General features: G+C 43.9%; 1 protein-coding gene across 7 annotated transcripts in view; it reads left to right on the top strand.

The window, feature by feature from the left end:
* The window catches only part of SYTL3 (synaptotagmin like 3), a 111,184-nt gene that overhangs the window by 80,324 nt on the left and 15,942 nt on the right, over positions 1 to 14,918 (top strand). For all 7 annotated transcript variants that reach the window (XM_064360488.1, XM_064360489.1, XM_064360492.1 and 4 more), the window contains one exon: positions 10,908 to 11,086. In XM_064360488.1, the coding sequence (XP_064216558.1) occupies positions 10,908 to 11,086 (179 nt within the window). The remainder of the gene's footprint in view (positions 1 to 10,907; positions 11,087 to 14,918) is intronic.

Here is a 14,918-nt window from a genome sequence, read left to right as displayed (position 1 = left end):
GCCGTCACCCTCCCCGTCATTCTTTCCACTCAGCCTCAGGGTCACTCACTGGTGTGGTACCCTCAGACACATCCCACCTCCAGGCATTTCTGTATCTTTCCCTCTACAGACATCACGAGTCATGCAGTTCCATGCTTGAAGGCTTTGTTCCAAGCCACCTTCTCAGGGGGCTCCCCCTGCCCCGCCCTCCCTACCTGTTCTATGTGAATTCATGTCCTCACCACCCTCGACATGCTGTAAAGTTGGCTCATCTGTTGGGGGTTGTTCTCACCTCCCCACTAGACTCTAATTCCCAAGAGCTGTGGCCGACACTTAAGTGTCCTCAATGAATGTTTACTGAGTGATTGGATTAATCCTAATCATAGGTATCGTTTATCAAAAGCCCAAGGTGGGTGCTTCACAGCTCAGTCATTCTCACAAAGATCTTGTTGTGGAAGATGCTGTTATCCCATTTCCAAAATGAGGGACCTGAGGTTCACAGAGGTTACAGCGGCTTGCCAAGGTCCCGAGGTCACTATCGGACTGATTTAAACCAGGGGTCTGGGGAGTCCATCCACAGCTTTTCAAACTATCCCACAGGGTGCGTGGTACTCCTACGCTGAGCAGTTTTCCTGACCCACGCTGCCTGGTTCAGCTTCACTGCTTGGGGCCAGTCCACACCCAGAGACGGAGCCAGGGTGCTGGCCTAGGGAGACGTGGGCTGAGCAAATCCATCTTCGTCCCTTTGCTGCTTGGGCACTTTTTGTTGGAAAACAAAAATTTGTTTTTAACAGCCCCATCAGTGGCATATGAGATTATGCAATTCCCCCATACACTCATCAACTTTGAGTATTAATCAGATTTTACACACACACGGATGTTAATTTTATAATTATTTATTCCTAACTAAATCATAGTGCAAATTCAGCAGGGCTCTCTCTTCTCACCCATTTTTCTAAAGTTTTTCTCTGATTTCTGCCCTTAAATTTTTATTTTTATTTATTTATTTGTTGAGACAGAGTCTCGCTCTGTTGCAAGGCTGGAGTGCAGTAGGGTGACCTCAGCTCGCTGCACCTCTGTCTCCCAGGTTCAGGTGATTCTCCTGCCTCAGTCTACCGAGTAGATGGGATTACAGGTGCCTGCCACCACACCTGGCTAATTTTTGTATTTTTAGTAGAGATGGGGTTTACCATGTTGGCCAGGATGGTCTCAATCTCCTGACCTCATGATCTGCCTGCCTCGGCCTCCCAAAGTACTGGGATTACAGGCATGAGCTACCTCACCCATCCACTTTTAAAATTTATACTCATGAGATTTAATTCGTATGCATTTAATTGTGACCTGTTTCCTTTAGGCAAAAGCAGCGGTTATTTGAGGAAACTGAACTTCCACAAAACCACTGGTCATTGCTTCTTGCTAAAGGTGTTGCCTTCCCTTTCGGGGATATTCACATTCTCTGAGAAACAAGGATTGAGCTAAACAAAACAAAACAAAACAAAAAAATCCCAGCTTGTTAAATTTCCACTTATTACAAAAGCACAAAACCAGACCTGGACAACAAATAGGGAAAATTGCTCAACCTCCCCAGTAGGCAAATCAGTGAAAAGTAAAAGCAAGCTGCTATTTTTGGACCACTTAAGTACATTTAAAAAATAATAGAGCTCAGTGTTGTCAGGGTATAGAGCAGCAAGCGTCCTTCCAAACCGCCGGGTGAGCAGAAACTGTTACAGCTTTTCTGGAGGGCGATTAGCAATAGATATCAGACGCCTTTACATGTTCTCTTTAATTGAACAACTTCAGTCACAGGGACTACTCTTTAAAAATTATCATGAATGTTGGCCAAAATGTGCATACATCGATGTCCAGGACAGCATTGTTTATAATTGTTTTAATTTTGGAAAAACTGTCAACAACCAAAATGTCATCAGAAAGTAAAATTATGGAGAATGTGCACACAGTATTATTCTAACTGTATAAATTTCAAAATCGGACAAAACTTAACAGTAGATTGTTTGGGGGATATATTCATATATAATAAAATCTTCGGCCAGGTGCAGTGGCTCACACCTGTAATCCCAGCACTTTGGGAGGCTGAGGCGGGCGGATCACCTGAAGTCAGGAGTTTGAGAGCAGCCTGGCCAACATTGGTGAAACCCCATCTCTACTAAAAATACAAAAATTAGCCAGGTGTGGTAGCAGATGCCTGTAATCCCAGCTGCTTGGGAGGCTGAAGCAGGAGAATCACTTGAATCTGGGAAGTAGAGGTTGCAGTGAGTCAAGATCGTGCCGTTACACTTCAGCCTGGGCGACAAGAGCAAGACTCTGTCTCAAAATTTTTTTTAAGTAAGACCATCAAGAAAAGGTTGATTAACAGACAATTTGAAATGGTGTTTCCTGTAGACAGGCATGAGAGGGGATTTGATAAGGGAGGAGGAGTTCTGGGGTGCTTCTGAAGTCCTGGTAATGTTATTTTTCTTAAGCTGAGAGGTGGGCACATGGATGTTAATTTTTTTTTTTTTTTTTTTTTTGAGACGGAGTTTTGCTCTTGTTGCCCAGGCTGGGGTGCAATGGTGCCATCTCGTCTCACTGCAACCTCTGCCTCCCAGGTTCAAGCCATTCTCCTGCCTCAGCCTCCAGGATAGCTGGGATTACAGGCATGTGCCACCATGCCTGGCTAATTTTGTATTTTTAGGAGAGATGGGATTTCTCTCTGTTGGTTAGGCTGGTCTCGAACTCCTGACCTCAAGTGATCCGCCTGACTCAGCCTCCCAAAGTGCTGGGATAATAGGTGTGAGCCACTGTACCCGGCTGGATGTTAATTTTATAATTATTGTTTAATCCTATGTATTATATGTATGCTTTTATATATTTCATGGCAAAAAAAGAAAGGAAGAAAGGAAAACCAAAGAAATGGTTTGCTCAGCTTGCAAAGGGCATCCACATTTCGTGGGATTTTTAAAAGGCTGGTAATCCCTAAGCTTACCATGCATAGGCATAGTTCTAAGTCTTTTTTTGTGTGTTAACTAATTGAACTTCACCATGACCCTATGAGATAGATCCCCATTTTACAGATGAGGAAACTGAGGCCTGGAGGGTAAGATAATTGCTCAAGCTCACACAGCCACTATGTCAGGTCCAGGCAGTGGAAGGCTGCTGTGTGGCCCCCTCACTCAGCATCTGGAGAACTTTGCAGAAATGTTCTCAGTGTGTTCTTGATTGTCAGGATTTATTATTTTTAATATAGCTGTGGCTTCCATTGACTCTCAGTTTTCTGCCCTATTTTTTTTTTAATATGAAAGGGCATAACTTTGCTTACAGTTTCAGGAGATAAATTTGTGACCTTCAGAGAAAGTCGCTGGCAGGAGGCACCCTGCCTGCCTTGAGTTTTTCCTTCACTGTTGCCCAGATGGACTTTCTTTCCAACCCAGACAGTGCCAGCGGCTTTAATAAAAGTCAGGCTGAGTTTTTGGTTGCTCTTCTGGGCCAGAATCTTTTGGACAACTCCATTTGCTGCTTTCAGTTTGTGACCTGCTCGAAGGCTCTGTTCTGGCTCTAGAGAAAGCAAAACCAGGAGCCCTGCCAGGGCGATGGTGGTGGAGCCATAAGTCATTTGAGAAGGAATCCGCTTGATGGACGAACTTCTCTGCTCTCCTTTCATTATCTGAGGGTGTACCCTCCCCTCCCTGCTCAGCAGGCACAGCAGCTGAACTACTCAGAGACACAAGCATACGTTATGGCCCAAAGATTTAGGAGCCCAGCTCCACTTCCAGGTTGACTTCTGGGGTGTGATGCAATTTGGGGCGTGGCTCAACTTGCCTTGACCTTTGTTTATGTACTTATAAAATGAGGGATGAGTAATGATGGTGCTTTCTGGATGCTTTATAATTCTGGGCGCCAACCCAGATGAGCCCAGCTGTGCACTTTCTTTCTACCTGCACGTCAGCAGCTGCACACCCAAGGAGCAAGGCGCATGGCAGGGCAGCCCTAACCCCAGGACACTCACGCATGCGTGCTGGGGACTCTGCCCTGTTGTGTTCCCAAGTCCAACTGTGCCCAACGCTGCCCAGCAATCCTGATGTCTTTGCCTGATGAACACAGTTTTTTTTGCTGTCCACAACAACCATTTCATACCTCCTCCAGTCTTTTCAAACCTGCTGTTCCTCCTTACTCACAACAAATCTCCCTTTTTACTCTACCAAGAAAGAAAAGAATCAGGTTGAAATTTCCCAATCCTCCTGATACCAAAATTAACCAACCGCATTTGCACTCAAGTGACTCTCCTTTCCCCGCCTGCAGTAGAAGAAGCTGATGCCTGCAGGGATACTTGGGATCCTGCTCTCCCCTGCCTTCCCTGTTCCTTATTCTATTACTTATCCTTCCTCTCTCTTATGCATTTGGCCTCCGCTTACCTGGCTCCTTAAACACAAGTCTCTCGTAATGAAACAAAACACCTTCACTCAACCTTCCATTCCCCTCCAGCTACCATTTTTCTCTCCCCACCTCAGCTAATCTTTTTATTTTGATTTGTTTTGCTTTGAGACAGAGTCTTGCTTAGCTGCCCAGGCTAGAGTACTGTGGTGTGATCTTGGCTCACTGCAACCTCTTTCCGGGTTCAAGTGATTCTCCCACCTGAGTCCACTAAGTAGCTGGGATGACAGGTGTGTGCCACCATGCCCGGCCAGTTTTTGTATTTTTAGTAGAGATGGGGTTTTGCCACGTTGGCCAGGGTGGTCTTGAATTCTTGACCTCTAGTGATGTGCCCACCTTGGCCTCCCGGAGTGCTGGGATTACGGGCGTGCACCACCTCACTGAACCCCTCAGCCAAGCTTTTATTAGTTGTCTGCACTTGGTATTCCCATGTTTCCCCTCCCACTCACACAGCCCTCCCTGTCTGGATCTCACCCCTTCACTCTGCGAAAGAAGGTCCCTTCTCTTCCTGCCCTTCTGTGCATTCATATTTCAGCTGTGTCTCATCTAAATAGCACAGAGTCAGATGGTCTTAAATCCATTCATTGACTTTTGTTGTAGTATGTAATCTGTTCTAGTTTATTGTAACTACTTTTTTCTCTCGCTCTGTGTTACTGTCTCTACCCCCTTCTTTTCATCTTTCTTTTTGGATTAAACAAGTCTGGCTTCTATCATTTCTGGTAGGCAGTAAGATGGTTAGATCTTACTGTTTATTCCATCAAAGGTATTAGGTCCTTTTTTTCTCTACCATTAAGGTTTTCTCTTTGACTTTGATTTTAAGGAATTTTATTATGATGTACCTATGTATAGTTTTTAAAAATATATTTTTCCTCTAAAATCTGTGGTTTATTGTCTCTTGTTAGTCTTCAGAAATTCTTAACCACTATCTTTTCAGTTACACCTTCTGCCCCATTTTTCTCTATATGAGAGTCCAAACATATATTATACTTTTTCATTATGTCCTGTATGTCTCCCTCTCTCTCTCTGTCTCTCTCTCCCATCTTTTTGAGATGGGGGTCTCACTCTATTGCCCAGGCTGGAGTGCAGTGGCACAGCCCTAGCTCACTGCATCCCAGAACTCTTGGACTTAGCTGCAGGAGCGCTCAGCTAATTATTTTTTGTTGTTATTGTTAGAGACAGGGTTTCACTAAGTTGTGGAAACTGGTCATGGTCTCCTGGCCTCAAGCAATCCTCGAACCTTGGCCTTCCAAAGTACTGGGATTACAGGCATGAGCCACAGTATTTGGCCCTGTATGGCTTTTATACTCTTTATTTTTCATTCATTTTTTTCTCTGTGCTTCACGCCAAATATTTCCTATTGACCTATCTTCCATTTTACCAATCCTCCCTTCAGCTAAGTCTGATCTTATATTAATTTAATTTGTCGAGTTCTTCATCTCAGTTACCTTACTTCTTAGGCCTTTTTTTTTTTTTTTTAGACGAAGTCTCACTCTGTCAACCAGCCTGTAGGGCAGTGGTATGATCTCAGCTCACTGCAACCTCTGCCTCCTGGGTTCAAGTGATTCTTCTGCCTCAGCCTCCTGTGTAGCTGGGATTACAAGTGTGTGCCACCACACCTGGCTAATTTTTGTGTTTTTAGTAGAGTTAGATTTCACCCTGTTGGCCAGGCTGATCTTGAACTCCTGACCCCAGATGATCTGCCTGCCTCAGCCTCCCAAAGTGCTGGTATTACAGATGTGAGCCACCATGGCCAACTCCTTAATTTCTATTTGATTTATTGTTATAAATTCTAGCCAAGTGCGGTGGCTCATGCCTGTAATCCCAGCACTTTAGGAAGCTGAGGCAGGCAGACCACCTGAGGGCAGGAGTTCAAGACCGTGGAGGTCATGCCATTGCACTCCAGCCTCCTGGCAGGGTGAGACTCCATCTCAAAAAAAATAAAAATAAATTAAAAAAAATTCTAGTCCTCTGGAGAAATTTCTGTTTGATTCTTCATTATAATTCTAGTTCTCTAGAGAAATTTTTGATTCTTTATTATACATTCTAGTTCTCTGGAGAAATATATTCTTGTCATATATTTTCTTGACAATATCAGTTTCAGTTATTTTAAAATTTATATCTTTCAATGCCAATATCTGGATCACCTGTGAGTCTGTTTTTATTGTGTGTTTTTCCTCTTTGTTTTTGGGATCACCTGTGAGTCTGTATTTATTGTGCATTTTTCTTCTTTGTTTCTGGTCACTTATTCTTGGATCTTAGACTTAGGATGACCAACGATCCCTGGTTACTCATGACTCACCTAGTTTTAGCAGTTCAAGTCTTACCTCCCAGGAAATTCCTTAGTTATAAGGAAACTGGGACACTCAGTTACTTTTTAGTCCTAGTATGCATGGCAATTTTTTATTGAATGCTGGACATTGAGTACGAAAAACTGGGATAATTTGAGACTCAAAAGTATTAGGTTGCTAGCAAAGTAATTGTGGTTTTGGACCACGAATTTTATATCATAACTAGGCTCAAACACATCTTTATGAATAAAAATAGGAGCCATTACAATCAACACATTTTTGTCAACAAGAAATAAGTTTACTTATTCCTGTACCATAAAAATCTGTGCTTTGGGATTCGATGAACTCTTGAAAAGCTTTTTCTGCATCCTTCTGGCTGTGTTTTCCCTGCAAAAAGTTCTCAAGATGATTGTAGAAGTGGTCATCTGTTGAGAGGTCAGGTGGATATGGTGGATGAGGCAAAACTTTGTAGCCTAATTCATTTAACTTTTGTTTTTGTTTTTTTTTTTGCTTTGAGATGGAGTCTTGCTCTGTCGCCCATGCTGGAGTGCAGTGGTGCTATCTCAGCTCACTGCAACTTCCACCTCCCAGGTTCATCTGATTCTCCTGCCTCAGCCTCCTGAGTAGCTGGGATTACAGGCATGCACCACTACACCTGGCTAATTTTTGTATTTTTAGTAGAGACGGAGTTTTAGCATACTGGCCAGCTGGTCTCGAACTCTTGACCTCAGGTGATCTGCCTGCCTTGGCCTCCCAAAGTGCTGGGATTACAGGTGTGAGTCATCGCACCTGGCCTTGTTCATCTTTTGAAGTGTTGGTTAGTCTGGCGTTGTCGTAGAGAAGAATTGGGCCCCTTCTGTTGACCAGTGCCAACTGCAGACATGGTAATTTTTGATGCGTCTCATGAATTTGCTGAGCATACGTCTGAGGTGTATGCTCACTGGGACTCAGAAGGCTGTAGTGGATGAGACTGGCAGCAGGCCACCAAACCGTGACCAGGACCTTTTTTGGTGCAAGTTTGGCTTTGGGAAGTGCTTTGGAGCTTCTCGGTCCAGCTGCTAAGCTGGTCGTTGCTGGCTGTCATATAAAATCCACTTTTCATCATACATCACAATCTGATTGAGAAATGGTTCGTTGTTGTGTAGAATAAGAGAAGACAACACTTCAAAATGATGATTGTTTTTTTATTTTTGCTCAGCACATGAGGCACCCACCTACCGAGCTTTTTCACCTTTCCAATTTGCTTCAAATGCCAAACAATGTGGAATGATTGACGTTGAGTTTCTCGGCAAATTCTCCTGTAGTTGTAGGATCAGCTTCGATGATTGGTCTCAGTTGGTCGTTGTCATCTTCCAGTGTCCGGCCACTGCACTCCTCATCTTCAAGGCTCTCATCTCCTTTGCAAAACTTCTTGAACTGCCACTGTGCTGTATGCTGCTGGGCCAAATGCATTGTTGATGTCACAATTTTGCTAAAGGCGCATGTGCCTCTGGTTGGCATCCTAAAGCATGGATTTGCCCTGTCTCTACGACCTTAGCTCCTCAGGGTCCACATGACTTCATGGCCTTGAATGCTGATTTTGTCTCCCAATCTCGTTAGGCTGCTGAAAACTCTGCTCAGCTTCTTAGTCTCTTTGCTGTTTCGTTTAGATTGACTTTTTGGCCATCCAACCCTTGGACATACAGCTGTAGTCATTTAAACAATGTGTTCTTTTTTTTTTTTTTTGAGACAGAATCTCACTCTGTCACCCAGGCTGGAGTGCAGTGGCACGATCTCAGCTCATCACAACCTCTACCTCCTCAGTTCAAGTGATTCTCCTGCTTCAGCCTCCTTAGTAGCTGGGACTACAGGCACGTGCCACCATGCCCTGCTAATTTTTGTATTTTTATTAGAAACGGGTTTCACCATGTTGGCCAGGCTGGTCTCGAACTCCTAACCTCAGGTAATCCACCTGCCCCAGCCTCCCAAAGTACTGGGATTACAGGCCTGAGCCACCACGCCCGGCCCAAACAGTGTGTTCTTAATGCAAGGAGAGTCAAGCGGGTCTGTAGACTAGAATCAGAAGTCCTGTGTTGCTTGCACGGGGACTAATGCCTTGATGTGAGAGCAGCTCCAAATGTTGCTTACTTCAGTATGCTTCCCCTCAGCATCCTGGCCCCTTGCATCCTGGTGGTCTTGGGAGCTCTGCAATGTCTTGAAATAGTTTGGTTGTTTAATTCAGCTTTCTAATTGTTCTCAGCAGAAAAGTGTGTGTCATACCATTTAGTTCAACATAGCCTGAAGCTGAGTCCCATGACAAATGCTGTATTAATCACATGCATTAGCCTCTCCATTCATCCACCTGGTTCTCAGGCCGTTCGCACCTTTTACCAAGCTCCTTTATCCATTCTCTTCTATCTTCACTTCTCATACCTCACCCATTCATGCTGGTGCACCAGTCCATGCCTTTTTTCCCTGCTCTGGTAGAGTGGGGGTTTCACCATATTGGCCAGGCTGATTTCAAATGCCTGACCTCGAGTGACCCGCCTGCCTACCCCTCCCGTGTTGGGATTATGGGTGTGAGCCACCATGCCCAGTCTATGCCTTTCTGAGTGTGTAAACATTTTACATCGTTTTCCATTTTAACATTGGGTTGGTGTTGGCAAGTGATACTTTTCAGAGCCAGTGACTGGGCTTGGTGAAGCTTGTTTTGTTCTTGCCATTCATCAGTTCAGGTTCCAGCCCCTTTGATGAGTTGTTGGTATTGCTTTTTATTTGTTCATTTGTTTTGAGATGGGGCCTCACTCTGTCACCCAGGACGGAGTGCAGTGGTGCGACCTTGGCTCACTGCACCCTCCACCTCCTGGGTTAAAGCAATTCTTATGCTTCAGCCTCTCGAGTAGCTGGGATTACAGGCATGTGCCACTATGCCTGGCTAATTTTTGTATTTTTAGTAGAGATAGGGTTTCACCATCTTGGCCAGGCTGGTCTCGAACTCCTGACCTCCAGCAATCTGCCCACCTTGGCCTCCCAAAGTGCTGGGATTATAAGCATGAGCCACAACGCCAGGTCCCAGTTGTTGCTTTGTTTTAATTTTATCTTCCCTCGTGGTTGGACTTTCTGCCCCCAGGCTTGTTTCTTCGATTCTTTTCTGGATGTTTTATCGTGCGGAGGAGCTAGCTGGGAACTAGAAGTAGAAATCAGTTTGGCTTCTCTTCCCATAAAGGCAGCACAGAGATTGGTTGCATTGGTTGCATGCAAATGTTGTCGAGTATTTAAGCACCTTTAATAGTGATAAAGTGAGACTGAGGTGGGTGGATCACGAGGTCAGGAGATCAAGACCATTCTGGCCAACATGATGAAACCCTGTCTCTACTAAAAATACAAATATTAGCTGGGTATGGTGGTGGGCACTGGGAGTCCCAGCAACTCAGGAGGCTGAGGCAGGAGAATCGCTTGAATCCAGGAGGCAGAGGTTGCAGTGAGCTGAGATTGCGCCACTGTATTCCAGTCTGGTGACAGAACAAGACTCCCGTCTCAAAAAAAAAAAAAAAAAAAAATTGATAAGGCAGCTTATTGTATCTTTCAGGCCCAGGCATTTTGTGCTAATGAACAGCATTCTTTATATCTTCTCCTTATCTACGTTGTATAAGCTTAAAGTACCCTAGATTGTAAAGATAGTTTTATTTTTCATTTTAGGTAACCAGAAAAATGTAACTACAATTTACCATTATCCTCACCAGAGCCCTATGAAATCAGTATTGTATTTTCCAGTTAGATTTTGCCACAGCTAATGAGTGGCAGGACCAGCATCTGAGCCCAGGTCTGTCTGATGGCCAGTCATAGCCATGCGGCCCCACACTGCTGTTTCCGCAGCGCTGTCCTGCCACGGGGATTGTCTGGCCTCCTGAGCGTGATCCTGCAGGATTGCATAGGAGATAGTCCATTTCGCTCCAAGCAATTTGTGTTAAAGAGTGAGATTGTGTAACCTTTATTGCTAGGCAAAAACTATATCCTGGCGAGACAGGGCCTTCTGAGGATTCCCTATCTCCTTAGGACAGAACATGTGGCAACTTACTTTGGCAAAGTACAAGCTAGTGCATTATTAACTTAGTGGGAGTCAGGGTACGTGCTCCGGATGAGTTTTTATTTATTTGCTATCTTGAAACCACAACTGTAGGAAAATGAATTAACTGTGATGTAACTTATTATGTCTGTCATTCTTGATTTCAGGGAAGTTTAATTAGCATTAATAGCACCTGTACAGAGATGGGCAACTTTGACAATGCCAACGTCACTGGGGAAATAGAATTGGCCATTCGTTACTGCTTCAAAACCCACTCTTTAGAAATATGCATCAAGGCCTGTAAGAACCTCGCCTATGGAGAAGAAAAGAAGAAAAGGTGCAATCCGTAAGTTCTGAAGTTTAATATAAGACATACTGATTCTAAAATTTATATGAAAAAGCGGAAGTCTAAGAGTAACCAGGACAATTACAAAAACTGAAAAGGCCACTTGAATTATTATAAAGCTGTAGCAATTCAAACAATGTGTTATTAACACAAGGACAGAGCCAGTCGGGAGAGTAGATCGACTCCGGATTCGGGCCCTAGCGCATATGAACAGTAACGTGACCAAGGAGCGTCTTAGTCCATTTCGCTGCTATGACAATACGTAGACCAGGTGGCTTATAAACACGACAAACACCTATCTCACAGTTCTGGAGGCCGGGAAGCCAAAGATCAAGGTGCTGGTAGATTTGGTATCTAGTGAGGGCCTCCTTTCTGGTTCTTAGATGGCTGTTTTCTTGTGTTCCCACATGGAAGAAAGGAGTTACAGGTGCCAGCCCAGTCTTTTGAGGCACTTTTTATATATGCACTAGCCACTTAGGTTTATTCTTTTTTTGTTTGTTTTGAGACAGAGCCTTGCTCTGTTGCCCAGGCTGGAGTGCAGTGGTGCAATCTCGGCTCATTGCAACCTCTGCCTCCTGGGTTCAAATTTTTCTCCTGCCTTAGCCCCCTGAGTAGCTGGGATTACAGGTGCCTGCCACCACACCCAGCTAATTTTTGAATTTTTTTTTTTTTTTTTTTTTTTTTTTTTAGACAGAGTCTCGCTCTGTCACCCAGGCTGGAGTGCAGTGGTGTGATCTCGGCTCACTGCAACCTCCATCTTCCGGGTTCAAGCAGTTCTCCTGCCTCAGTCTCCCAAGTAGCTGGGATTACAGGCATGAGCCACTGTGCCTGGCCTAATTTTTGTGTTTTTAATAGAGACAGTTTCTCCATGTTGGCCAGGCTGGTCTCGAACTCCTGACCTCAAGTGATCGCCCTGCCTTCGCCGCCCAAAGTGCTGGGATTACAAGTGCGAGACACCACGCCCGGCTAGGTTTATTTTTTTGTGAACTTTCTGTTCATATCTTTTGCCCATTTTTCTTTTTTAAAATTTAATTAATTGATTAAAATTTATTTTTTAAGAGACAGGGTCTCACTGTGTCACCCAGCCTGGAGGGCAGTGGTGCCACTATAGCTCAAGCAATCCTCCTGCCTCAGCCTCCTGAGTAGCTGGGACTATAGGCGTGGAGTATAATGGCATGATCGTGGCTCCCTGCAGCCTCAAGCAATCCTCCTGCTCAGCCTCCTGAGTAGCTGGGAGGCACATGCCTATAATCCCAGCTACTTAGGAGGCTATATTTTTAACTTTTTTTTTTCAAGCTAGATTTTTAACTTATTTTTATAGAGACAGGGTTTTGCTCTGTTGCCAGCTGGTCTCAAACTCCTGGGCTGAAGCCATCCATCCTCACACCTCAGCCTCCCAAAGCTCTGGGATTATAGTCATGAGCCACTGCATCTGGCCTCCCATTTTTCTACTGGATTGTTTATCATTTTATTTATTCACCAGAGGTTTTTTGTTAAACCTATTTTTTAATTTTGTGAGGACATGACCTTGATGGTTAAACCTATTTTAAAGAGGTTTAAAAATGTATTAGTTATATGTATTCCACATATTTTATCCCAGCTGTAACTTCTTTTATAAGTTGTTTATTATGATTTTTACTGTAGAAAATTTGATATTGACTGGGCGGGGTGGCTCACACCTGTAATCCCAGCACTTTGGGAAGCTGAGGCGGGCACATCATGAGGTCAGGAGATCAAGACCATCCTGGCTAACATGTTAAAAACCCATCTCTACTAAAAATTGCAAAAAATTAGCCAGGCATGGTGGCACACACCTGTAGTCACAGCTACTTGGGAGGCTGAGGCAAGAGAATCTATTGAACCTGGGAGGTGGAAGTTGCAGTGAGCCGAGATCACATCACTGCACTCCAGCCTGGGTGAAAGAGTGAAACTCTGTCTCCAAAAAAGAAAAAAAAAAATGTAATATCAAATTTATCAAGCTTTTCCTTTAAACTCTCTGCTTTTCGTGTCTGTAGAATTCCTGTGGCATCGAAGAGTTTAAATCCGTTCTCTGTTTTCTTCTAATAGTTTTTTTTTTTTCATGCTTAGATCTGTTCACATAACAACTGAAATGGATTTTCTATATATAGTTTAAGGCAGGGGCCTCATTTTTGCCTTTTTTTTTTCCTTACATGGGAAACTTCGGGCATAGTGTTTTAATTAACAGCTAAAGAATGATGATGGGAAAATAAATCAATTGTTGATTTAATCGAACTCTTCTGCTCTGAAATTTTTAGTAGCTCTTTCGTACCAGACGGATTAAGTACACATTTCTATAGCCCTTACGGCTCCTTTGTAACAGACTCTCTCCTTTTCTAGTCTTAGCTTTTATTATTACTCTTCCTGTACCATCTACCTCAGGAAAACTGGAATAGTCTGTCCCAAAAGTATTCCCTGACTTTTAAATTTCAAAATTTGAGGGATACAGTTAAAGCAGTGCTTATATTTAAAAGAAGAAAGGTTTAAAATGAATTATTTAAACTTCCACCTTAAAATGCTAGAAAAAGGCCGGGCGCTGTGGCTCATGCCTGTAATCCCAGCACTTGGGGAGGCCAAGGTGGGTGGATCACCTGAGGCCGGGAGTTTGAGACTGGTCTGGCTAACATGGGGAAACCCTGTCTCTACTAAAAATACAAAAATTAGCCAGGCGTAGTGGTGTGTGCCAGTAGTCCCAGCTATTAGGGAGGCTGAAGCGGGAGAATCACTTGAACCTGGGAGGTGGAGGTTGCAGTGAGCAGAGATCATGTCACTGCACTCCAGCCTGGGTGACAGAGCAAGATTCTCTCAAAAAAAAAAAAAAAAAAAGCTAGAAAGGAAGAACAAATTAGTTCTAAAGCAAGGATGAAAGCAGCAAAGATAAGAACGAACACCAATCAATAAAATAGAAAACAATGAAAAAAATGTGATGAACTTAAATCTTGGTTCTTTGAAAAGATTAATAAAACTGATAACTCTATAGACTAAATTTAAGATTTTAAAAAGAATTCTCCCAGGTGTGGTAGCTCACACCTGTAATCTCAGCACTTTGGGAGGCTGAGGCGGGCAGACCACCTGAGGTCAGGAGTTCGAGACCAGCCTGGCCAACGTGGTGAAACCCTATCTCTACTAAAAATACAGAAAAAATAAGCCAGGCATGGTGATGCATGCCTGTAATCCCAGCTACTCAGAAGGCTGAGGTGGGAGAATTGCCTCAGCCTGGGAGACAGAGGTTGCAGAGAGCCGAGATTGTGCCACTGCACCCCAGCCTCGGCAACCGAGTGAGACTGTCTCAAAAAAAATAAAAAGTATAATATGGGGATATTATGTAAAACTTTGTGCTAATAAATTTAACAACTTAGATGAAAGACTCTTCCTCCTCTTCCCTCTTCTTTCTTCTTGTAATAGAAATGAGGTCTCAGTGTGTTGCCCAGGCTGGTCTCAAACTCCTGAGCTCAAGTGGTCCTACTGCCTCAGCCTCCCGAGTAGCTGGGATCACAGGTGTGCACTACCATGCCCAGCTAATTTAAAAAATTTTTTAGTAGTGATGAGGTCCCACTATGTTGCCCAGGCTGGTCTCAGACTCTGGGGCTCATGCAATTCTCCTGCCTTGGCCTCCCAAAATTCTGGGATTACAGGCATGAGCCACCACACCTGGCTGAAATGGACACATTCTCAAGAGACACAAACTGCCAAAACCGACGTGAGATGAAATAGAAAACCTGAATAACTCTATGTCTGTTAAAGAGATTGAACTGGTAATTTGGCATCATCTAGGAGAGTTGAAGGGGCATATACCCATCACTGCTGGTTATAC

Source organism: Aotus nancymaae, unplaced genomic scaffold, assembly GCF_030222135.1.
Source record: "Aotus nancymaae isolate 86718 unplaced genomic scaffold, 86718_ANA_hifiasm-v0.15.2.pri h1tg000040l, whole genome shotgun sequence".
Lineage (NCBI taxonomy): Eukaryota > Metazoa > Chordata > Mammalia > Primates > Aotidae > Aotus > Aotus nancymaae.
Note: the sequence above shows the minus strand (reverse complement) of the source record. Positions and strands in the feature narration are given on the sequence as shown.